The 26,060-nt window shown below is 38.8% G+C and overlaps 1 protein-coding gene across 2 annotated transcripts; it reads right to left on the bottom strand.

The window, feature by feature from the left end:
* Positions 1-222: 222 nt before the first annotated feature.
* On the bottom strand, positions 223-25,975 carry GPLD1 (glycosylphosphatidylinositol specific phospholipase D1). 2 transcript variants are annotated; one of them, XM_071736304.1, is made up of 26 exons: positions 25,632-25,975; positions 25,125-25,386; positions 22,257-22,312; positions 21,162-21,240; positions 18,470-18,567; positions 17,188-17,298; positions 16,846-16,894; positions 16,305-16,359; positions 15,246-15,353; positions 14,528-14,555; positions 14,301-14,440; positions 13,568-13,633; positions 12,902-13,025; positions 12,197-12,333; positions 9,821-10,007; positions 8,735-8,845; positions 7,625-7,699; positions 7,010-7,166; positions 4,880-5,021; positions 4,209-4,308; positions 4,022-4,115; positions 3,278-3,454; positions 2,824-2,984; positions 2,536-2,562; positions 2,397-2,447; positions 223-1,187 (listed from the first exon to the last, which is right to left on the bottom strand). In XM_071736304.1, exons 2-26 carry the CDS (start codon positions 25,219-25,221, stop codon positions 1,110-1,112), a joined length of 2,508 nt encoding a protein of 835 aa, XP_071592405.1. In that variant the 5' UTR covers positions 25,222-25,386; positions 25,632-25,975; the 3' UTR covers positions 223-1,109. The 2 variants fall into 2 exon arrangements, with proteins under 2 accessions (XP_071592405.1, XP_071592406.1); XM_071736305.1 differs by lacking the exons at positions 22,257-22,312; positions 25,632-25,975 and having other exon boundaries at positions 25,125-25,253.
* Positions 25,976-26,060: the final 85 nt, after the last annotated feature.

Below are 26,060 nucleotides of genomic sequence, written 5' to 3'. Positions count from 1 at the left end.
ATCAAGCTAATATTCACTTTTTTTTTTTTTTTTTTTTTTTTAAACAACCTTGAGCCAGAGACGACCTAAGAAAGTAAGTCGAGGAGAGTCATCTTGCAGTAAGACCTTTAGAATTCTGTGCTGTTCCATGGACTTGTGTTATTTAATATAAAAATAATGCTTTATGTTTGCAAAGGAGGCAAGTCTATGTGTGCATAGACTTAGCAGGAATACTATCACATCTTGCTGCTCAAACTGTTTAATAGATATTGATGCACACTCTGTTAGACCAGCATTATACAAAATTAGTGTTAATTAGTTGAAAACAATACTGTTAACAATTTTTAGTTACCATGGGTATAGAATGTTACATGAAAACACAAATAAAAGGTGTCAGAGTAGTCTCAGCCACAAGTGTGAAAAAAAGAGCATTTTCTAAAATTTAAGCAGTCTTGCTGTTGTGCTTCTCTCCCTGGGATCTTAGCTGTTCTACACCCTGAATGCAGGCCTCAGGACTTGATAGAGGCAGAGGAATCCACCACTGCTTTTGATCAGCATCCACCTTTCTGTCTGGTTTAGAGCTCCCTCTCCTTCATGCTTACTATTTTGACAGCAACTTCTGGCATCTTAGAATCCTTCCTTATCTGTATCAAAGTATACAAGGAATTGTAAATGGTGCTATTTTTAACTTGTTTTAACACAAGAAAATACTCAAATTGAACTAGTAGAGTCCTTATATAGCCAAATATTACTACCAGAAATTGATCCTTCTGCTTATTTCATCCTCTAAACTATTTTCAGACTAGCTTGCTTGTTCTAGGCTAAGTGATGCTACTGCTCACAACAGAATTAATTTGTGCTATTACATGACTGACAAAGCTTTGGTTGGTGTGTCAATCAAACCACCATGAATGCTTATATACCTCTTCACTTACAAACAGTGACCATCCCCCTCCCCACCCTCCCTTAGTACTATCTAGGATCCTTTTTAGCTGCCTGGGACATCTGTCTATCAAAAGTTTGTTGCCATCCTATCTCTCGGTTTGTATACATTAAGTATCACTGTTCTTAAATTGATTCTTCAATAAAAGATCAGCTTTGCCCTGGTCTTAAGGGCTACCGTGACCTTTTTATAGTGAGTAGACAAAAAGCCTTCCACCAAGCCGAGCTTTTGCTGAACTTCTCTCTGCTGCCACCACAACTTCTTTCTGCAGAGACACAGAACAAGGGTTACCAAAGCCACAACAGCAGCATGATTGCCTTAAGCTTCCCTAATGGAACCAGGATTTTTTCATGTCATTAGTGTCAAAGAAATGTGATGAGGAGAAGCAAGAGGGCAACCCATCTCACCAGAATAGCAGTTAACAAAATCATATGGCTAACAGGTTCTAGAGCCAGTCAAATAAATTCTCTTGCCAATGTAAACTGTTTCTCAAAGGTAAGATGAAGCTGGAGTGTGGACTGAATTGGTGCTGTAGCAAAGGAATACTTTGAGAACACTTTGAGAACTGTTTGCCTCATTGCACTCAGGCAGAAACCATCAGCAGTGCCTGAGTTTCAGGTGTTGGATTATAAATCCTGACCTAGTTGAGAAGTATTTACATTTCCAGGTGTTTTTCCAGTGGATGTTTTAGCACCAAGAAGTCAAATGCTATTTGTTGAAGACCAGTTGCACACCTCTTCAGCCTAGGCATGGGGCTTCCTCACTACTGGCACAGAAAACCTTCATTCTCACACAGGTTATGTCAGAGTAAGCTGAACACTGGACTCCAGCTTAACAAGCACTAAGTTAAGCTTCAATAAGAAGCTTCAGTAAGACCCTTCAATAAAGAAGGGTCCTCAGTGCATTGTACAAACATAAAAACTTTCTTTTCAGATGCCAGTTATTTTTACTGAAAGAGAAACAGGTGCATAAATGCATCCAAAATCATTCAGGTAAAAATGATTCTCTGAACTTGGAAATACTTGACGTTGATGAACAGCATTCACTGCAAGTGATTGCTAGGATGGTGAGCCTGTATTAACTAAGAGAGGTGGTTAGGTGCCTTCTTGACTCCATAGCTGAACACCCACTTTGCATACAGGTAGGTTTGAAGAGCAAATACTGCTGGCCCCTACACTGGATTGACCATGCAACCTTTCAGCAAACTCCTAAGCAGTTTAGATGTCAGGCCATTTTTAAAGCAATCTCTTTCACTTTGAGTGCCAGGGGCCAAAATTTTGACAACCCTGTACTTCATCTGCCTGTAAAATGGTTTTAATTATCAGTTCAGAGAGTGACTTAAATTAATCCTTAATTAATTATGTCAAGCACCTAAGATTTCTGCAAATATGTAAGATATGTATATGAGGTGTTGGCTAGTACATGCAAGTGAGATAGATGTTATGAAGCAATTGACAACAGTAATTTTGCTCACCTTTCTTTCAGATTTCACCGTGATAACAGAACTCCCAAATCTTGATAGTTCCTATAAAATAACATTGCATGTTATAATGCTTGTTCTAACTTTTTAAACTTTTTTGTTACTCTCAATAGTCTGTGTTCTGGTCACTTACCTCAGGAGAAATCAGGACATACTCTGCCTGAAGAAAAGGAAAAAAAAAAATCAGCACAGAGAACCACATTAGTAGAGCAGAGCAGTTCAGTTCAATCACTGTGGCTCCTGAATAGTAGAGTAAAGCAGCATAGTCAGGAATGAACAGGAGAATCCAAAGCACACCAATTCAGAAACTTAACTTAGTTTTCTGAAACCAAGGCAGAACACACCAGATATTTGTACTGGATGTAATTAATTACCTGTCACTATGACCTCATTTCTTCATTTCACTTTTACATTTTCTTACCCAGTCCTCAGGACAGGGAGAGATCCATGATTTGCAGTGGCCTGTTACATTCCCTGAGGCTCTCTGCTTCCCATTGTAAATGTAAACACGTCCAGCTGCCCCACCAAACAGTATTGTGGTGATACCATTAGTTCGCAGCGGGGATGTCACAATCATCTCATCTGCAAATATTGCAAGGATAACATAGCACATCAGCAGTGAAGTAACACAAAGCATGAGAGAATCCCTCTAGATGCCACAATTTCTATGAACAATGACAGCTAAAATGTTTCAATTTTTCACTAAGTTACTTGAATTTTTAGAGATGCCTCCCCACATGACTCAATGCAATACTTGTCTAAACCAACTGAAGAAGCAGGTTGTACTTAGCACTTGTGTAAGTACATAGGTGGCTACTCTTTCCGCTGCCAAAAGTAAAACATTTCACCTCTGACCTAGATTCACCAAGCTTTACCTAGTCCATCATTATCCAGATCACTTAAATATACATCCCCTCCAAAGCGAGAAAACCTCCTGTCCCCACTGAATGTGCTGAGCAAAGAAGGCTTCGTGATGTCTGTCAGATCATATACCAGAGCCAGTCCAGCTTGGTGCAGCACTGAGGACAGAAATGATATCCTGGACAGGCTATCTGGCATAAAAAAAAAGAAGTAACAGAAGTTGGACATCAGACAGGAACTCAGGTCAAGTACTTGCAAAACACTGAAGGTAGCTAATATAGACATTACATAACACAGACAAAATAAATATAATTTATGAACGAGATCAAATGGCACTAACACTAATTAGCATAGAAACAATCGCCAAGCAACAGCAGCAAGGGAAGAATGCATTCAAGTTAGAGTTCTATGTTTTGATTTTCCTAATTCCTTATGGCCTACTGACCCTGTTAGGACAAAACAATGTGTTTTGAAGTCCAAGAAACATGCCATCTTCTAGCAAAACACTGCAACATGAACAATGCAAGGTAATAATGGTGCTACACTATTTTAAAGAAGGAAAAACCTCACTGAAGTTAAGGCAGAGGATTCTACAAGTAAAGTACTTTTAGGTGATAACAGTGATTAATTTTAATAATTTTTTTTTAATTACATGGCAATTTAAAGATCTCTTTTCTAACTTTCAGCTTTGTATCTGTCCTTATACAGAAACAGATGTCCCAAAGCAGAAATGGTTTCCCATTTTCAGAATGACATACCTGCAGTAGGTGCACCCACCACCAAAACTGTCCTTGGGATCCCAGCTACAGACATCACACCACTGGCCAGAGACAAACCCATTCTGCCCATCGCCTGTTAGATTTTTAAAACACCTATGTAATTTCTACAGAATGTCACTTTATTTCAAATCATCCATATTGTCCCATACTATAGAAGGAGCCCTACCTTGTCTCCAGTTACTGCAAACAGGTGCTTTGTGCTTGGTGGGTTAAACCCATACACCTTCCCAACACTCTGTCTGACACCCGATGAGAAGGGATTGCAGCTTGAATCAAAACGCAAAATATATTTTTATGTAGCAACATTTTTTTGTTCAACTAGGACTGCTCCTCTTAAAATATTTCCCCCCTTTACTGTGTAATAATAGTAGCTGCCAAGATCTAGAAATATATTTTCATAATTCTCATGCTTGTGCTAACTAGTTATAAGACACCTAGGGCACAGACTTGGCCTGTTTATCCAGTTTTTTATCACCCAATTCAGTTTTGTGTTTGCTTTTAAAAATGCTATCTCAAAAGTAATCTGTAGGACTATTTTAGCCATGCTTATCTGCTAGTATGTTTGTGCCCCTTCTTCCCCTTCCGAAGAAAACACAACAAACTTTTAAGTGTCACTAAATAACAAAGACCTCCTCCACATGGGGTCTAAAAACACACATATCCCCTTTCATGAGGAAGAATGAAGGCATAAAAATATTAACTTAATAAAAATATTCTAGGCAAGACGAAGAAGAAGCTTCCTGAAAAGTTGGAAGTCTAATGTATTACAAATCTTTCTTAACCATTGCAGCAGTAGGGCAGAATGGAGGAGAAAGCAAGCTGTCATATGCCACACACCCAGCACAACTCTTCCATGTAGGGCTACCAATCAGCAGCAGTGTTACATTCTCCAGCTGGCAGCTGTCAAGTGCAAATCCAAACCAAGCGTAGTTTTCTTCGCCCTTCACCATCCAGTTGGCATCCTCTACTGTCAGAAGTTCTTGACAGACCAGAAAAATATGAATTAAATCTTGGTGTACCCTGGCATAGAAAAATCTGTGAATGATCTTCCACTGTTCATCCTGTTTCATCCTAAATTTCTATAAGCAAAGTTATCCCATTCATGATATGGCACCAATTATTGCTAATTTTGCTTGCTTGGGCTGCAACTCAACTGGCTGGTAAAAGTCTTTATTCAAAACGGTCTCCTTCTGAATCAATAATCTATAAAAAGTACTATGAAACCTATCAGTCAAGCCTGCCCTAAACTAGTGGCTCCTTCTTAGGGATAAGACAACATTAAAACGGTTTAAGGGTGGTGGGCAACAAATTCTGGCTTTAATTTAAATCGTTTGTTTTATGTTTTGGTTTTGCAAAAATGTCTGACAGCAGTGTTTTTAAACCCATTTTCCTTGTGGTTTCTAATTTTACATGAAGTAGGATAAGCTACAAAAACTGATTGTTACAGGAAATCTCAATTATATTACTCTAATGAAGCTTTGAATACCTGCATATCTTGTTCAACACCTATTAGCTTTATTTAGGTCCATATGTGGTCCTTCCTCCATCATTCACAAGTCCTCATCACTTGTACTCATTAGCTGTATTCACTTGTAGCATTCTTCTTTAGCCACATGAAGGAGCATACAGAATCATAAAAATTAATCTTTTAAGGTACACATCCAAATTTCCAAGGAATATCAGTGAGTCTGTCCGGGTATCACCAATACATTGCTGAATCCATTGCTTTTAGCAAGGTTTTTAGCACTGTCTCCCACAATATTCTTGTATCCATACTTGGACACTGCAATCTGGATGGGTGGACAACCAGATGAGAAAAACCTGGTTGAGATGATCGCTGTCACAGGGCCGTGGTTGCCAGGTTCTAGTCTCAACGCCTGTGGCAAGTGGAGTGGCTTTTGGGTGTCTATCTTTAGACTGATCCTGTTCAACAATTTTCTAAATCATCTGGAGAAGGAAACAACATGCCTCTTCATGGAGCTGGGAGATGACAGGGGACTGGGGCAGGGGTGGGGAGGGAAATGTGTCTAGCACTTGAGGTCAGGGCTGCCATTTAGAGGGACCTGGACAGGCAGGAGAAACAGGCTGATAGGAACCTTACAAAAATCAGTGAGGACAAATGCAAAGCCCTGCCCCTGGTAAAGGAGAAGCCTTTGCAGCAATACAGGCTGGGGACAGCCTGAGTGGGGAGCAGTCATGTGGAAAAGGACCTGGGAACCTGGAGGGCAGAGAGCTGAGCATGAGCCAGCAGTGTGCCCTGACAGCAGAGACAACCAACAGCTTCTCAGGCTGTATAAACAGGAGTATGGTGAGGAGACTGAGAATAGTGATTATTCCCCTGTTACTCCTCTGAAGACCACACCTATAATACATTGTTCAGTTTCAGATGCCACAAAAAAAGGAAACATATTGATAAACTGGAGCAAATTTAGTAGAGGACCCCCAAGATAGCTAGGGGCTAGAGCATAGAGAGTGAGGAACAGGGACTTTTCCAACCTAGAGAAGAGAAGGTATTGATAGGACCTACCAGCAGCCTGCCAGTACCTATGAGGAGATAACAGTGAGATAGAGACAGGCTCTTCCAAGTGCCCTGGAGCACCCAGTGCCTTCTGTGCCTCTGACTTCACTATGCATGGTGGGAGGGCAGTAGGAAATGAGCATAAACTGAAACAAGAGAGGTTCGTACAGGCTGTAACAAAATTTTTTTTTTCCCCCTGCAAGGACAATCAAGAAGTGGAACAGCTGCCCAGAGTGGCTGTGTAATCTCTGTACTGGGAGTTTTTGAGACCTAAGTGGATAAAGTCCAAAGCAACTTGGTTTGACCTCATAGTTGTCCCCTTATTGAGAAGGAGGCTGCACTAGACACCTTCTAAGATCCCTTCAAACTTGGATCATCCTATGATTAATTAGGGACAAATGAACAGTTACATAAAATACAGGAGGGTTAGTTTACTCAGTAAATACTACCTTGGTCAGTCCTGTTGAAATAAGAGTAAAATGCAACCACAAATCCTCTCTGCTGCCCACCACCAGGTGCATATGGAGAGCCCACAATCAGATCAGCATTTCCATCCCCATCAACATCAGCTGCCAGCAGGGACCAACCAAGATTACAGTAGGAATACTGCAATAAACAGTAAGTTTAAACCTAAAATGGAACTGAAGCCACCAATTCTGTAGCAAAAAAAGAGTAATTTACTTCTAAAGAGCTAACGTTGTCCACTTCTGATGAAATTACCCTTCCACTCCACAACTTCGACTTAATTTTCTTTGGGATTTTTGTGGTTTTGGGGGGTTTTTTGGATTTTGTTTTGTTTTTTGTGGGTTTTGTTGTTTTTTTTTTGTTTGTTTTGGGGGTTGGGGAGGGCTATGCATCTTTTTGCTCACCCTGCAGTAGGGTACAAATGGCTTTCCCAAATACAACCAACCCAGGAAATTGCTGCTTGCAACACCCCCATGTCTAAATTCCCCTGCAATTTTAAAAATTTTTAAAAACTTCATTTTTTTTTAAAGCCCACAAGCACTTTCCCCCTTTACCCCAACTCCTGCTTGTGTAGCCCCATGTTAATCTCATCAAGATACCTGACAAATTATGGTAACATTCGGTTGAGATGCCAAGCCTCTTTCCTTGGTGCCAAAATAGATATACACAGCACCCTAAAGAAGCAGGAAAAGCAAAAACAGCATGAGAGCATCCACATGTCAGCACTAAGTACAAAATCCAAGATAAAGAACAAGGAGTGAAAGAGTGCTGCAAGAGATATTGATACAATGGCATTTTTCTTAGCAGAGTCTTCTCATCATACTGTCTTTTCCACCTCAAACCTAAGAATACCCATGCTGTAATAGGTACTGCTATAACTAGGCAACAAACTAGAGAAATAGAGAGAAGTACATTCTCATCATACTGTAAGATGAAAGGACATTTTACTGTATATTGCATCTGTTAGTCACAGCTTCAGCTGGCTCAAATTTTGTTAAGAATTATTTTATGCAATAGCACACAGTGTCAGGCACAACAGATGTATGCAATTTTCCAGATTAGTGGGTTTATATAAAAGCATTTGAATTCCTACTTAGGCAGCTGAATTAATATCTGAAATTCTGAAGAGTATTAAGTTTAATGGACGTGGTTTAAACCATGGTTTAAACCAAAACATTTTGCCTCTCAGTTCACATTGGCTGAAAATACTCAGGGTCCATTACATGGTCTTATCTGGTAGGATGCAAACCATTAGGTCCCTGGAACTTTATTATTTTAGCAAATGTGTATGTGTTGATACCACATTTTAGATATCATCTGTTGGCCTGTGACAGCAGATTACAAGGCTCACTGACCCATGAGGTCCCTTCCAGACTCTTTGTTCCTAGATAAAAAGGGTGCGCTTGTATTTAATGAATGGCTCCTTATACTTCCAGCACATCAGTGCTGTCAAGCTGCAATGTGATTTGTGTTTCTTATGTGCAAAAAGGCCACTGAAAGAGAAACACAATACCCACACAAAGGTCACAAACCTTTGTGTTTATATTACAATGTCACCTTGAGCAACAACACAAATTCACTCTTTCATTTCACTGTTCTAAAAATATACCTATCAATAAAAATGTTCTGTTTGGAGAGAAGAAAAGCAAAACAAACAACAAACAAAAAGAAAAAAACCAAAAAAACCCAAACCCGTGTGTATCACTTACTTTATAAGTAAGAAACTGAGATCCCACAGAAGGTGCTCCAATTGCCAGATCTGGCACTCCATCTTCATTGAAGTCCAGGGCTGCCAAGGCAGAACCAAATCTCCCTGAAGGCTAAAGCAAGGGGGATTGCTCTCATAAAAACAAAAGATATTTGAAAAAACAAAACCTAACATACATTTGCAATGACAGCACAGAGAAAACCTGGAAATAGAGATGACAAAATCTATCCCATCAATTCAATTTTTACTTTTTGTTAGCCTCACTCTTCTTCCAAGCAATAATTGTCATATAAAACACTGAGTCAATTCTTCTGTTTGATAAGGTAACTGAACACAATATGGCACAGCTGTGCTATTTCTTCTTCTGAGTCTAGAGAATCACTGATGTTTAACTTGAGATCTTTGTTGTTACCAGCATTACAGCTGTGACCCACTAAAACACTTAAAGAAAACAGCTGCTACTCCACAGTTTATAACCACAGAAACAGATTAAATGGAAATGTCTCTCATCTCTCTATTCCCTTCTTTGTGAATAAACAGAGGATCATCTTTGCCACTAAAAAAGATAATTTGATTCTGCTTCTCAGTTACAAGCCAGTCACCATCATGTCAGATCATAGTTTGCTCTATTTTTAAATATTTTAAAAAATAATGTGTACTCTCAGGATAAGAAAGCTTTGTAAGCAAGTTTTGCAAGAAGCTACTACTCTATGACAAAATGTAGCTTCAAAGGAATTTAAACTTGAATTAACAATTTTAGACTAAAAGGGAAGGGAAAGTCACAATATTTTATTAAGTGCAGAGACTGTGACTTACAGAGACACTACCTCAGTTTTATTCAAGAGCAAAAGTTTCAATACCCACTTAGCTGGCACAGTAATAAAAGCAAACCTACAGATCACCACTGCTTCAATTGTTCCTGTTACCTTACGTAATCATTATTTTTCCTCAAAAACATGACATCCTTTTATCAGAAGGGGCTTTTCAGGAATAATCCTCATACATATTATTAATGATACTGTTGCTCCAATTACCATGTATTTAGGCAAAACCCCTTAAATTACAAACATCTGACTTAACCCCTCACCTGGTGACCCTGTAGTACTTGGTCTGCTTTCCCATCTAGATCCATGTTCTCTGGTGGCAAACCTGACTGGTTGCCATAGACGACATACACCCGTCCTATCTGCACATGGCCTAGTGTGCTGTACCCTGGTGCTCCAACCACCAGATCTTCATATCCATCCTGGTTTAGGTCAGCTGAGATCATTGCCCTGTACAGTAAGGCAGTCAAAAAAAATCATAGCATTAGCTCCCAGACTACCACATCAGGAGAAAATAAATACTTTATTTCAGGTATTCCAAGACCTGTATTTTCCCATCTATTTTTGTAAAAATCTATACAGCATATTTTTGTATTATATGTTTAAGTTTACTTGGATCAAAAACCAAATCAAAACCATAAAACTGAGCCCCTAAATTTCATCTTCCATTAATGCACCTGAGATCTGTAGGAACTGCTTTTTACTTACTGACACAAGCCACTTGAGAGCAGTCAGAATAACAAGCATAAAGAAAAGGTCTACTTCCAAGTGACACAGACTATGAAAGATGAAATTAAGTATTCTGTTAACTGAAACTCTTTGATGGACTTAACAGTAGATAAGCAAAAGGATCACATGCCTCAGTAACATGCTGGAGTTTTGAGAGGGAATAGTGTCGGGGGTAAGTCTAGGACAACTGGCCCCTGCCAACTCACCTCCACCATCTGCCCATCAGACACTTCCAGCGCTCCCTGCCGGGACAGCTGCGGGTGGGGTTGTTTCAGCACCAGGGACAGAGCCCCGGGGAGCAGCGGGCGGCTCTGCTCATGGGGATCGGGTGTGGGGAAGGGGAGGGGCAGCGGCCAGGGGGGAGAGGAACACGCGTGGGGACACGGGAAACCAACGGGGACAAAACGGTGGCAACTCAGTCAGACATATCATGAACAGCTTGTTTCAGATCACGGTTCTGAATGTCACTTTAAAAACTGCTTTGATGGATTTTAAGTGCGTTTGCTTTACATTACATTTAGGAAACAGCCTTGGATGTTTTATAATTGCATCTGTTTAACATTACCTTTTTTCTTTATTATTTATTGGATGTTTTATAAGTGAATTTGCTTAATGTTGCTTTTAGAAAATGTCTCATGTTTGATTGAGTTGCCTCTATCTCATAATTAATTTTTATGTTGCAAATCGTGTGACTCATGCACTTGAACATGTACACAGTTCCTTGCAGAAATCAAAACCCTGTGAGCAGACCCACCTGCTCCTGGAGTTTTGTTCACAGTGATGAAGGTGGTTCTATTCACTCAGCTGAATGAGTGTCACCTGCTGGTCAGTGTGCAGTTGTCCCTGCAGTGAGGTGGCAGTACAGAAGTGTCTAGTGGCAAGCTGGTGGAGGCCAGTTGTCTCTTTCCCCAATCATAGAATCATAGAATCATAGAATTGGCTGGGTTGGAAGGGACCTCAGAGATCATCAAGTCCAACCCTTGATCCACTACCGCTGCAGTTACCAGCCCATGGCACTGAGTGCCACATCCTGTCTCTTTTTAAATATCTCCAGGGATGGAGAATCCACCACTTCCCTGGGCAGCCCATTCCAATGCTTGATCACCCTCTTGGTAAAGAAATTCTTTCTAATGTCCAACCTAAACCTCCCCCGGCACAACTTGAGACCGTGCCCTCTTGTCTTGCTGAGAGTTGCCTGGGAAAAGAGACCAACCCCCACCTGGCTCCAACCGCCTTTCAGGGAGTTGTAGAGAGTGATGAGGTCTCCCCTGAGCCTCCTCTTCTCCAGGCTGAACAGCCCCAGCTCCCTCAGCCTCTCCTCATAGGATCTGTGCTCGAGTCCCTTCACCAGCCTGGTTGCCCTCCTTTGGACCTGCTCCAGGACCTCGATATCCTTCCTGAACTGAGGGGCCCAGAACTGGACACAGGACTCGAGGTGTGGCCTCACCAGCGCTGAGTACAGGGGCAAACAACTAACAACCAAAAACCAGTAACAATGTTCCTATACTTTTCAGAAATAGAGCCCATGTTGGCTCTAATTTTGCTTCCTTCCATTCTGAGCTTGATCAGACACAGAGCTTTGAGCTCCTTTACTAAGTAGAGAATTTAAAAAAATTACAGGACAACTTTTCCAAAGAAAGAGCTCATCTGACTAGAATTCACATCTGAATGGAAATTTTGCTCATTACAGTTTTACTCAGTATCTACAGAAAGAGGCTTACAAAAGAAAGATATTAAGTGAAAGCTTGTTGTTCTGGCCAGATAATACATGCCATTCAGCTACATTTGTAACAGCAATTGGCTTGATCTGTCACCTTTAAGGGTACCCCCCAAAAAACCCATTAATATTTCCACGGGTATTCAAAATTATCAGAAATTAAGAGGAAGGCAGGTGGAAAAAAATTACTAACCATCCAAGTCTAGCATAGGGCGAAGTCAGAAAATATGAAGCTGCTGGTTTGATGTTCTTAGAAGATTTCTGATGTCTAGCTGCTAACAACCTCCATACACTGGTTGAAAACTCATGGCTTAACAAGTGGAGGGGATTCTGAAACAAAAATAATAAAGAGACAATAAGAAAAAATAATAAAGAGAGATAAAAATAATAAAGAATAGTTAAAACACGGTCTTGAAACTCTAAAACATGATTAAGTACTTCAAAAACCCAGTCTCCAACAGTGGAAATCACCACATGATCTAGAGCAGACGCTGACTCAGGTCATAAGCACCACTTTACAAAGAGACAAAAATCTATCCAGTCTAAATGGAGAACTGTTAATTGCTCACTACTATGCTTTCTTGGGACTTAATCATATCATTCATATCATTCTGAAAAATGCAAAATACTTAAGTGTTACTACTAAAGATATATTTTGCCATTTCTGGAACTGCAAGATGTATTCTAACTTCACTATAAAATGAGGAAAGTGTAAGAACTGTATATTTACTTCACACATATAAATATATAGTTAAATAGTGTTGCTGGAAATATTCATGAAGTAAAGTCAGAGGCTACTCCTAACATTCAGAGACCCTTGGCAGAAACTCAGACAGAAATTAAAATAATTTTATGCAGAGCTGAATTTTACCTGACGTATCTGCCACTTCTTACTTACTGTTGCCCACGACTGTATGTCAAAATGAACTCCTCTTTCAGTATAATTTACATTCTTTTGAAGTTTTTCTCTGAGCAAAGAAGTTGTATTCTTGTGATGTTCATGTTTTGATTGTTTATTTTTGCTAAAATAAGGAATGTAATAGCAAAATTATTATAATTGAATTAATGACTTGAGTATTTTGTGACAAAGCTAGGAGAAGCAAATATATTTCATGCAATAAGGGGGCCATTTCTCCAATGGTAAGTGGGGTTCAAGAGATATCAATAAGCTGGTTTCTCTTGAGATGTTTACTAGAAGAATACACACACTTGTGCTCCAAACAGCCGAGGTCCATATTTCTGTACATAAATCAGGAGACAATCTACCTATGGTAAAGGTACACATGAATGAGTAATTTAATGATTAGTGAAACCAAGACTGGCAACCACAAAAAAAGTGTGAAGACTTTGCAATTCAAGTGCTAGGTAAGTATTCTTGTCTGTAGGCTGGAAGGTAAAACTCTATCTTAGGTTCTGCACAGTTCACCTCTACAAAACAAATTTGAGAGCCTCTAGTTCACACACAAAAAATAAACCAAAAGATCTCTAAATTTCAATAGCTCACTGTCCATTAGTGGAAGATTCTCCTTTAATCAGTAAATTTAACCTTCAGAGGTATACTTACATGTAGCTGTCCTTGTTCTCACTTGTGCAGTTTATAAACAGAGGGTTCTCAGGAAGGAAGCAACCACTAAAGAAATATGCAGAATGCATTACAAGTATTTTCCAGCAATAGAAGTGAAACTAAAAATACAACTTTTATCCTTACTGATTCCTCTGTTAGAAGTCATCAGTTTTCTCAAGAAGCCCTGCTTACTCAAAAGCAGAGCATCATTAAAATCCTTGGAAACCCCTTGGCTATTTGTTTCGTGATCTTGATAAGGGTCTGTCTGAATCTTGCATGCCTTCATCTAATTCTTCAATGAAGCTTATTGTAGCAGGTTGTGCTAATACTATCAATCTAAAACACTTTTAATGGAAGTGTCATTCAGGACCAAAGAACACAATCTATTATGCCATACTGTATTTCAAACACCACTTCACAAAATATATGGCAGGCCAGGCAAAACCTCAGGGCATGGCTATGCAACATTTAAGCAGGCCCCTGAGTATGTGTTAAAGAACACCCCAAATTTCCTCTGTCAAGTATCAGCTGGGCATGCCTTGTGTAGGGAACTCATAGCAAATACAAACACGAGGCCTGTGTAATACTGTGCACCCAGGTTAAACACAGCCACAGAAATCCCTTTGTCCAAGTCAGGATTTAAAGCCCAGCATCCTTCTAGGAAAATTTCTGCCTTCAGAAGAACAATTAAATTGGTGTGTTGTGTTTCATGTTGCAGGAAACATGGCTATACCTGGTTCCATTCTCTAGCATATGGCTCGTCAGCTCAAAAATATTGTTGGTCCAGAACGCCATGTCATCCACTCCTCCAAGGAAATACTCATGGAACTTCTCCACCAGAAATGGAGATTTACTGGCATACGTTGGAAAAAGCTAAGAAACAAGCAACATACTTGGCAAGATGTAGTACAACGTCTTCATGCTGTAAGTTCATTTTGACAAAGAAAACAGAAAACCAACCTTGGAAACAGCAAGCCTTTCTCCATGCCTGAAAAAAAAATAATCTTCAGAAATAATTTTTTTTTTAAATTTAATAATATTTAGTTATGTAAATAGTTATTTTCCAGACTTTTGTATGGTAAATACTATGCAAGTCATTACATTTCTTTGTTAGGTGTTAATATATTTTAAAAGCTGTAACGTGAGAAGTAATGATCTCAGCTTTATCTCCTACCTTGGAGAGACTCACAGTGTTTTTAAAAGCTGTATTAATATTAGCAATTAACTGCATTCAAGGGTAAGGCTAGGTTGCTTAGGATATTCAAAAGCAGACATCGCTTTTTTGTCTCTTTTGAATAATTCTTGGACTTGAAAGGATCTACATAAAGTGCAGGTAAGCCACCCACTTAAATATGTAGACTACTTTATCAGTACCTGAAAATAATATTGCTATCATGTCACAATGATAGTTGAAGCCACAGCTGTTCTCACATAAACAGGCATAAATACATTAAATGATAAATGTGGTAAATAGCTAGAATGATGAATCTGTGGTGTAATAATTTAACAGTTATTAAGAAGTCCAAATTTATATTCAAATAATTAAAATCTTCAGTGATTTTATGATTTTGGGGTCTAAGAGGAAGTCTGTATTTCTGGCCTCAATGAATAAATTTCTGATTTCATTTTCCTATATATGTTTCCCTTAGGAAAATCCAGACAAAGCTATTCAACTTACAGTTCAAGAAACAGCAGGTAAGTACAGTCAGTAATTGTACTTTCAGTAATGACCTCTTTTCCATAAAACTCCTTATAGATAGCTGCTAGGTCTTTGACAGGTACATACCTAAAACCAAGACAAAAGTATTACAGGAGTTTTTCCACATCATCTGAAAGAAAATTACAGTTTCTGTAATAACAATTGCCTACTTTAAAACAGTCTAAATTTTCAAAGACTATAGAAGGCCACGAAGATATAAAAATGCCAGAAAGACCGGGACTGCAGGTACAGTTACTGTCTACACAACACTCTCCTACTGCTTAGGTTCAAGCTCTGAAACCTGCAGAACCATTCCTCTAACACAAAATATTTTCTAAAAGCAGTATTGAACAAATGCAATTAAAAACCCATCAAAAGTTTTTAAGAATGATGTTCAAGACTGTGCCCTGAAATGAGATGTTCAGAGTACATTAATTTTTCATTTTCAGTCATGCGAGAATTTTGTTAATGAACTGCGCCTCCTACACTAACATGAACTGCATCTTACTTAGACAAAATGACTCAAATGACCCACTATTTCAGCAGAAAAAGGCATGTGAGGCTTTTATTTCAGTTACAAACTGTGAGAAAACAAATTGTGCATATCTAAAACTGCTGCATTTTCTTCTCATGTTTTTAAAACCTGTCTGAATTTCACAGCCTCTATAACCATAAATATCAATGTTCAAAATTCTAAATGGAAATCTAAATTAGATTTATTTAACTGAGTTATTTAAGTAACTGCTAGGACATTCAAGCAAACCATTTCTACTGATTATTATATATATAATCACTTGTAATTCCCTCCAGAGATAAATAATTCAACATTTCTTGCTGTGCTCCTATATGTAAAACTGTTTTTCTTCTACCCTTCCTGTTTTTCATGTCAAGGAACAGTAAATATGCATATAAGGAATAGAACACAATTTGAGCAAGGTTGCTTTCATAAGAAAGGTGTTGTACAGCATTTTGCTAAAACACAGCAAGTTATTATGCTTACACAAATAATAAATAAGGAAGGTAAACTCATTATCTTACCAACTTGATGACAGATAACTGAAGTCCAGCTCAAACTGACTCAGTACGTCTCCTCCTGCGGATGGAAGGATGAAAAACAAACCCACAAAGCCCAACAAACCAAACTGATTAAGCACCCACTATAGACAACAGCATGGATGAAACTATGTATGGCTACGCTATTCATGTTTATATGGTAGATTATCCAGCTGGGTGTTTAGAATACATACATGCTTCACCTGAAAGCATGCTGCCTATTTCATACTTTCAGAGAATAATTTTAAATTTAAAATCACAGTAGTGACTCCATTTAAACTAAACATCCTTCTGCCTGTGTTTTGGCTTTAATACAGGTGTCCATATGCCCTATGCCATCTCCTAAAACATGGGCCATGAGGACAGGGATAGCAGGCTATGGAGAAGAGTAAGAATACATTGTCCATATAACTTATTCCTGGCTCCTGCATTGCACAGGCAAAGAGCAAGAATCATCCACTGTAGTTTTTGAACAGGACAACTTATTCCAACAGAAGTATCTAGGATCAGCAAATAGAAACATTACCAAAATCGCCAACATTGTGAGCTTCTGAGTATGAACCATGAAAATCAATCTGGAGAAAGAGAAATACAAGAGAACTGTCTGCTTATTTTACACATCCTTCCATATAAACATATAAGCAGACACAAATTGTCCAAGCAGCCCTGAAGTTTACAGGTCCCTGTAACTTGACCAACTTTGTTCTTATGGAGTTTGTGACATTATAGAGTTTGACACATTACATCTCTGAAAATCTTCCTGAAAAAAAGCTCCAGCTTTTTTCTTCCCTCCCCACCAGAGTCCAAATCTAATATATCAATTCCAACAGATCCAGTTATATCACTAAACAAAGTAATACAGGCTTACCTCTCCCATGGCCTTTAGAAATCCTTGGTCAATGCCCAGGCTATGCCAGCTAACATCTGCCACCATATGTGATGCAATTCCAAAGAGGAAAGCCACCAGCTTCTCTGTAGCCTGCGTAAGAACAATCTACTTGTAGTAATGTCAGTAATTTAACTCTTTTCTTAAAGAGATGAGCATTTTATGTTAGTGCATTACATGAGAATACAGGTGAAAAGCTCTTACAAACCAAGAACTCAGCATGACAAAGTGTTGACTATTCATTCCTTGATGCTGGAATCACTTCTTGTGACTTCATACAGTCCAAGGCCACAGAATTACATGGTTGATGCTAGAAAAACTTGTGTTCTTCAAGTTAGATGCGTAATGAAGTGTTTTGCTGGACTAGGGTCAAACACTTCCACTTCCAAGGAGTGAACCAGGAGTGTTGTGCAGCAACACAGAGGAAAGAAAAACATCCCTGTGCAAATGCTGTCACTGTAAAAGTGCCTAGTTAAAGCCCAGATACGAAATTACTCATTCCTACAAACAGAAAAGTTATTTGAAATAAATCTATCAACAATGGAAATTTAATATCTCCAGAAAAGACTTATCTGCATCAAATCACTGTAAGTTCCAGCTGTGTTTTAAAAATCTGTAACAGAATCATAGCTTTTGAGAAACTTATACTTCCCAAGGTTTACTTATTCATAAGATCAGCATCACCAACAACCAGTCAAAAGGCAGACAGACTCATGTACGTTTTAAAGAGTGCATGTTCTCAAATGCTGCCCCACCTGAATGGTTCTCCTGAGCAGAGAGAGAACAGAAAATTCTCTAGTAAGGAAAATAAAACAATATTACTTTAAAAATCATTCTTACTTTTGGTAATTCATTTTTCCTCTCCTTTCATATGTACCATGTACCATAAACAAGAGCAAATCAGGACTCAATCCTGTATTTCTCAAGTGAGAAGTCCAAAAGATGCCTGTTTTTCAAGTCCCAACCACTCAAGCAGATCTGACAATGATGCAAGACCACCAATCACAAGTGAAAATTCGGACCTATAAAATATCTCATAGGCACCAGGCCACACTAAAGATAACCGGTAGACTTTACATGAAAACCATTACTTTTTTGTCTGGTAAAGATGAAAACAGGATTTCTAATTTTTCTATGTCAGTGGAGACTTCAATTTAAAAATGAGTATTTTTTTCTGTATTTCTCAAATGATGAAACTGTAACAACAAGCGAAGGTGAAGAAAACAGTAGAAAGCAAAGTAAAAAGTTAAAGAAATTTTCTTACCTCTTCCCAAGGCTGAGGATAATTCCTTCTGATGTAGTGAATGCTTGCACTGAGAAACGGTGACCAGTGAGTGTCTTCAGATACATCATGGAATATTCCTATTGCAGCAAAATGATATCAGTATTTGATTTATTCTTGTGTGTGTGCATGTGTGTTGAAGAATAGGTTTTCTCCATAAAAAAACCCAAAACAATAGACTTAATTTCATAATTTACAGACAACACATTTTGCAATCTGCTTATATGATGAGATGTATTTTATATGATTTATACTGTGAAGAGATACTAGATCTACCTCCTACATCTTTTATTTGAAGCATCTAACAATTTTGTGCCTGCTCCTTTTGTCTGTGCCTGTAAGTAGGTACCTGGCAATGTAAAACTGCCTCCTAAGTGGACAGGATCAAGAGAGTTGACAGAGAAGCTGCTTGTTAAATGAACGCATTCAACTGCATGGCAAAAAAGGTGCTGGGCATAGCAGCCAACTCAAAATATCATGCTTTGGGACAGGTATCAATTTCCACAGGGCAGAGGAAGACTATTTCATGAGCACCATGATAATTTTCAACACAATGGCAATCTTGCCAAGATACACTCACGGTGGGAGCAGAAAGGCAAAGGAAAGCAGGAGAAATCAGGTTTTCCTTTGTAGCATCAATTATTCATCTCACCTGGATTCACACAAAAGACATTATCTAGGATCTAACAGTGACTTTGCCTGAGAATTCCTGTGTACCTACATAAAGCTGAGGGAAAAGTGATGCTGACATGACAAGACCAAACAGCACAATATTAAATTCTCCCAGGGGGAAGAGGGTAGGCAGGAGACAGATTATTTGGACCATCAATACACTTGGAGGAAGAGTACATGTTTATTCAGACAGAACTGTGAAACTGCAGATGATATCGTATATTAAATGCTGAAACTATGAGAGCAGACTCTGTGGCTGATTCAGTCACCTCCTGGCCTCTTAATATTGACAGTTCAGCTGAATTTGCAGCTGGGATTTTCTAGACAAAATTAAGTGTTCACAGAGTAGACTTCTACATTCAAGTTTGTCTCCTGCCTGATCACTGACCTGGTATAAGCAGATTTCAAAACTCTTAGAAGGGAAAGATAAGGTAGACAAAAATAATTGAGTTAAGACAGGAACTGAAACCATTACAGAAGAATATCAGTACTTGAAACAAGACAAGTGAGACTGAGGTTTGGGAAAAGATGTTAGCAGAGCCAGGCAGAAGACCGGGAACGCTAATCTGGTGAGTGACAGGAGACAAAACCAGTATTAAAGGCAGAAAAAAACAGTATTGAAGGCAAAACCAGTAGAGGGCAATCCATATGTGAACTGAGCACCACAACATAACAACAGACAATATCCCCTGTTAGGTAACCTCATTGGGACAGCCTGCATATCAGGATATAAACCAAGTAGCCAACTCAGCTCCAACAACCTATCACTAAGAGAAGTATATAGATCCCATGGTGTGATTAAAGACTCTAAGTAGAATAGGTGATAAAAGATGGAGAAAGTGTCCTTGGAAAGGTAAACAAAAATTTTGCAGTTTAAGGCAGGGGGAAAATACTGAGGTAAGTGGAGGCATTGGCACTCAGATTAAAGAGAAGTACAAGATGAGGCAAACCAGTCAAAGATCCTAGGAGTACTTCGAATTTGCCACATCTGAATTTGCATGATCCAATAAAATAAACCACCACCCATACTTCAGAAATTCAGATAGATCTCAACAATTACTTGTTAGATAACCTCATACAAACTGTGTATCACTGCCTTATCTCTGATATCTTCCTAAGCATTCTAATAGCTTGTTTGTTGGAGGACAAGCTGTCTTTCTCACATTTGCTAATTGCTCACTGTCCAGATTTACCACTTCAGTGGCAAATATCCTGAAGCAATCTCTCACTGGCTGTATTATAGTTCTGGTGTTGCTGGAGAAGCTGATTATGATCAAAAGCTGACTTACCACAGCTGAAAAATCAGGGGATCAGCTGCAATTCAAGACATAGTTTTTACAACCAATGCAACAGGGTGCTAATTTCGTAGTGCAGTCTTTAAACCTGCAAGGAGCTAAACTAAGACTGATGATAATTTCAAACAAGAACCAGTAAAAGGGAAAAGTCTGAAAAACAAAGGCTTTAAACTTGGATGGTACTCTTCCCGCACTCTCTGCACCATAAAAATGCTACACTGTTTTGGTATTGTGGTTTGTTTGGTTGATTGTTTGTTTTGGTTTTTTTTTTTAATATATACTCTGCTATCATATTTGTGACCGATCTGACAGAAAGCAATACTTCCTAATAGAGAAATCAGCTTTAGGCTTTCCCCAAGACTTAGAAAAAAGATTATTCTGTCCTCTCAGTTTTCCCCAAGACAGTGCTCAGTCATCTGACCTAATTTAGTCAAACAGTATCCTTCTATCAAAGTGCCCTACACATTAAATAGTTAAATTTACCCAAAAATTGCTTTTAAAATTTTTTTCAAATGTAGTATATTCTTACAGAATTCTACAAGAAGGCTCAAAATACTAACAAAAAAGGGTGGATGTTTTTGTAGGAAGGTATTTTTGGCCATACTTGATTTCTTACAACATAACTATTTTCAAACCTACTAAATTTTATAGGATTTTTCCATTAAAACACAATTTTTAAAATATTGGACTTACAAAGCTCTTCTTACCTCTTTTGCAGATGGAAGGATAAAAGGCATCAGGATAAACACTCCCAGCCTGAAATGCATCTTGGTGGGTCAGTAATAACTGGGAAAAGCATGGGGGAAAAAAAGGATTCAGAATGCTATTGCACAGCACAAACCCACAATTCACTGCCAATATCCAAGATAAGAGGAAAAGTTTATCCAGCAAGATACAACTACTAGCTTGATAAAAAACACTGTATCACCATCCCCCATCATCCCACCCCACTGCTCTCCTTTGCCAAAATACCTCTATGAGCAACTAAACTCACTATATACTATAATTGAAAGGCCACATAGGAAAGTATTCATATTATCTAACTTAGGTACTGGTGAAGTTGCCTGCTGAAGGTGCCCTCCTCCTCTTGGACTAGACACAAAGCCTGGGCTGCTATCTTCCATACGTGCTACTAATTAAATAGGAGTACGATATTGAGAAATAAAAACTAAATGTTAAAACACCCCCAAATCACAGTGTAGCTGTCTACACAGGACAATGTGAATACTTTGCTTGAGTGAGTTGCCACTGATAAAAGATCAAATTATATAAAACAGTTGCCCTTACATTGTGCTAAAAGATATTAACAATATTTTAAACACAAAAACATTTGTTCATGTGTTTATGCAAACTGTCCAAATGCTTACAGTGCTCTGCTGGATACAGCCCATGAGAGAAAAAGCTATTTGCACCAAATGGAAATTAGTTGAACTAGTTATATGGTGAATAACATTCACAACCTTGCTGTCATTTTGCTATCCTTATGTTTACTTAATCTCCTTTCCAAAAGCTCTCTACCAATTCTTCTTATACAGCTAACCCATGAAGGGTATATGACTTAAGATGACAGGGGAAAATCCTAGAAACCACACAGAGTATATACATATTATATAGTGACTATATATTTGCAACAGTATTCATAGCGAGTCAAATGATTTTCAATTAAAAAACCCAATTAAAAAAACAAACAAACCAGAGTCTAGGCACAGTAGTTACATGCACACTACATAGATTAAAGAAAGGCAAGAAGACAGAAAAACACTCAGAAGAAAAGTGTAAACAAGCAATAACATGCTTCCTACCTGTCTATAATTAACACTCCCTTCATTCTTAATGAAAAATTCCAGAGCTCTATGTGCTGAAAAACAACATATTGAAGTATTGATTTATAGGTACTGTGGTCAGGCCCATGTTTTGTTAGAAACATTATCAAAACCAGAATACACCGCATCATCCTATCTTAGCCAAGTGGGACAGCTGCATGAAACCTCCTATCTCAGAAAATGCTGTAAATGTGAGACAGTGTGTTATCTCACCTAAAGAGCTGGTAAGGAAACACTGTTTCTGGGGCACAGCAGGACTGAGGTCTCATCAGCCTCTCTAGTTCCCAGCTCTCAAGATGACCAACAAATCTGAAAGCCCCTAAGGGCAGGAAAACTCTCCCGGTGAGCTTCTCAGCAACAGCAATGAACTGACATGGATCATACACTGTACATACCATAAAATCCTAGGTGTAAAGGAACCATGTGAATTGTATTTCAGTTACTCCGTGGCTCTTAACATTGAAAAAGGTACCCCAGGAATGAACCGAGATGTTTAACAGTTTGATTAATTTTTAACATGGATGAAAACCAATAAAAATCTAAAGTCAGCAGGGTAAAAAATACCACTTATTCACTGAATAACAGTCTTGCTGCCAAAATACTTACTGAACAAGCATAACAAGAGAATTAAACACTCTGACATTACTTTTCTTTAATCAAGTCTCCTTCTAATAAGTTACATCCCAGAGATCTATTAACACTGTTCTAAAAGTGTTATTTACTATCTATAACACTATTTTACCCAACATTGCCTCTAAAATTATTTTGCTGAAACTCCAGGCATGGGATATGGTCTCACCTTCCCACACAAAGTTTTACTTCTCACTTGAACCTGTTTACAAACTAAGACCGATCAAAATAGCGTAGGACATGATGAATTTAATTTGATCCTTACCAGATAAATCACATCACAAAAAAAACCCCCAAAAAAAACAAAAACAAAAAAAACCAAACCCACCCCAGTCTTGTTCTGCAGTAAGATCTTGACAAAACTGTGTGACTTTGAAAGCTCTTTCACTTTGAATTTTACTTTCTGATCTAAACTATCCCTATACAAACATGTTAAGATACCTTAAGGATCAATCTTGCACTAAAACAGGTCTAACTCAAAAATAATGACTTTTAAAAGTCTACCGCTTTATGTTTCAGACATTTCAACACATTATTGCTAACTCCAGGGCAGGAGGCGCTCAGTCTGGCAATTTGCTCTTCCAGTCTTCCATTCCCTCTGGCTTTTTTAATTACTCATGTGAGCCTCCCCACCCAGACCTCCCTACAGCAAGGAGGCTGTGGCAAGTGGGACACAGCACAGCTCTGCTGAGCACGCTGAACATGACCAACATTTTGAACAGGCAAAGCTTTTTAGCTGTTTTGAAAGCACTTGCAGAAGTCTGTCCAGGACAGACTTTAGTTTTGTGTCAGAGGAGTTCCCTTCTACAGCTTGTTAGGTTTTTTTTTTGGTTTTCCTGAAATATTCAATGTTTGGATTTGGCAATAACTTCCAGTATCTTACCTTCATGGGCTTTTATTTGCACATTATTGAAAGCACCGATTTTAGCAATATCAGAGCTGAAACCAGTTTAGTTTAGTGCCATTTTCAGGCAAATAGACAAAATTTGCTGTAAACTATGACCCAATAGTTCAGAGTACATAATATTTGTCTGACAACCAAGATACTTAAATTACATAAATACAGGTTTTCTGCAATATACACCCTTGATTAGGAAAAAAAAAAAATAAAATAACTGCTTTGGGACAGAGCCATAAGCTCATGTTTCTCTTGTGAATTTCTTGCAAACACATGCTATTCTCACAAATAAATAAAGTTTTCAGAAGCTCATGCTTGGTAATTAGAGCCCTAAGCTTGCAAAGATGTATGTGCTTGTCTAGCCTCAGACAACTTCTCCTGCTGATTACTGTGGGTTTCTTGACAAATTATTAAGAAAAGTAAATGGCTACAGAATGCTGATGAAGGGTACAATACTCAGTACGGGATCATACTCTCAGTCTCTAATGAATGCCATGAATAATTCCAGCCTTCACTTGTTCAAAGTTGCGGATATTCGATACTAAAAAGTCTGAGATTACTTCAATAGAGACAACGTTTTAATAACTGAGCAGCAGATTTAGAATCAGAACAAAAAATTACAACTGTTAATTTATGATGAGTAAATGTTTCAGAATAATCTCACTGCTCATGAATATTCTTGCAAGAACTACAGCAGAAACCAGATTTTTAAAATAACACACACAAACAAGAAATTTGAAAGAGAAATATTTCCCCACTGTGATGTTCATTTAGTTCTTGCCTTCATTTGTTACAAATCTAGGCTGCTTAGGCTACAAATAGGAACCTACCAGAAAGAACAACATTTTCACTGTTAGTCATACATATAAAGACATTACAACATCTTACCTGGTTTATGCAGGCATGGCAAAAATAATACATGGTGACTTGAAAACAGAGCTACCACAAATAACCTGTGTAATTCTCTACTTTAAAAATAATCCCATAAATTGTGTAGTGTTCTTCCTCTTTCTCCAAACCAAAACCCGTCTGAGTAAGCCTCACAGACACAAACATTCCAGTTACATACTGCCAGTGTTTTAGAAGAAAAATACGCAACCAAATCATTCCAAGCATTTTGCTTATAAAACCAGGAAAGTTTCAAATTCCAAAACCAAACTACTCATCTATCCTGTGTGTTATTCACTTTTTTAAAAGCCATTATGTAGAATGTTCATTATTTTCACATTATTTCCTCACTTTGCTTTCCAGACAAATCTGGATTTACTTCTCCCAAGCAACCCGAAAGACGTGCAAATTCATTCTGAACATGTCCTTACCTATTTCAACATGTGTTGAAATTCCACTTAGGATACATCTTTGACAGAAATGACATAGTATAACCAGCAAAACAGACCAAACGTTCAAACCAGCCATGATGCTGGCTTGAACTGTTATTTTCAGAAGCTGGAAGCAGTAGCACTGTGACCTTTGAAATGTAGGTTACGGAACATGCCTTTTCTTTCAGACGTAGTGCTGACACAGCAAGTGAACGACTGCACTGTTTGAAAGGATATTTCATACCAACGCTTTTCTTCGCCTCTGAAATACAATCAGTTATATATAAAAAAATAACCTGTGTTTGCCTTTCTTGAATTCTGCAAAATGTTTGGGGATGAGGCAGTGTTACTGCACAGTAATAGCAAGGTCTGTTAATGTACAAAAACACGGCAAAGAGCAGCCTCCCACTGTTCATCTAGATTATGGTGCACATGCCTTACATTAGCTTGTATTTAAAACAAGAATAAAGCTGATTGTCAAAGCAGTATTAATAGAAGCATACTAACTCCTGAGTTGCAGGAAAAGCGAAACCATAAACTTTGGTAAAGCTGACGGGACCCTGCGTAGGTACAAATTGGGTCTAACTACCCAGACGAAAAGCTTAATGGATATACGGGGGAGAATCACGGGGTACTCCTCCTGCCACACGCACTGCAATGACCGCCTGTGTCTCACTGCAGAGCCCGGGCACGCTCGGCTCTCAGCCACCCTCCTCCCAAACCTGGCCCGGCCGCCATGCCGGGACGCCAGGCTGGCACAGGCGCCACGGCTACGCCGGTCCCCAGCAAGATGGTGGCAGCGGGCAGGAGCCTCGGGAGGCTCTCCAGCCTCCTCTGCCAAGAGGCGACCGCAGCCGCCGCGGGACTCGGAGGCGGGGGCACCGGCCAAATGCAAACACTGCCAACCGCGGGCCGCTGCTCCCGGAGTCACCCCAT

The sequence above is a fragment of the Heliangelus exortis genome, chromosome 2 (assembly GCF_036169615.1).
Source record: "Heliangelus exortis chromosome 2, bHelExo1.hap1, whole genome shotgun sequence".
Classification (NCBI taxonomy): domain Eukaryota; kingdom Metazoa; phylum Chordata; class Aves; order Apodiformes; family Trochilidae; genus Heliangelus; species Heliangelus exortis.
Note: the sequence above shows the minus strand (reverse complement) of the source record. Positions and strands in the feature narration are given on the sequence as shown.

What these genes read in the sequence shown, in the direction of transcription:
- GPLD1 (XM_071736304.1), bottom strand. Translation starts at nt 25,221, where the DNA reads ATGGCTGGTTTGAACGTTTGGTCTGTTTTGCTGGTTATACTATGTCAT. An exon ending in GGAGTGTTAATTATAGACAG is followed by an intron (nt 21,241 to 22,256) that starts GTAGGAAGCATG and finishes TGCTTTTCCCAG; the next exon opens with TTATTACTGACCCACCAAGA. An exon ending in ATGTCCTGATTTCTCCTGAG is followed by an intron (nt 2,448 to 2,535) that starts GTAAGTGACCAG and finishes GTTATTTTATAG; the next exon opens with GAACTATCAAGATTTGGGAG.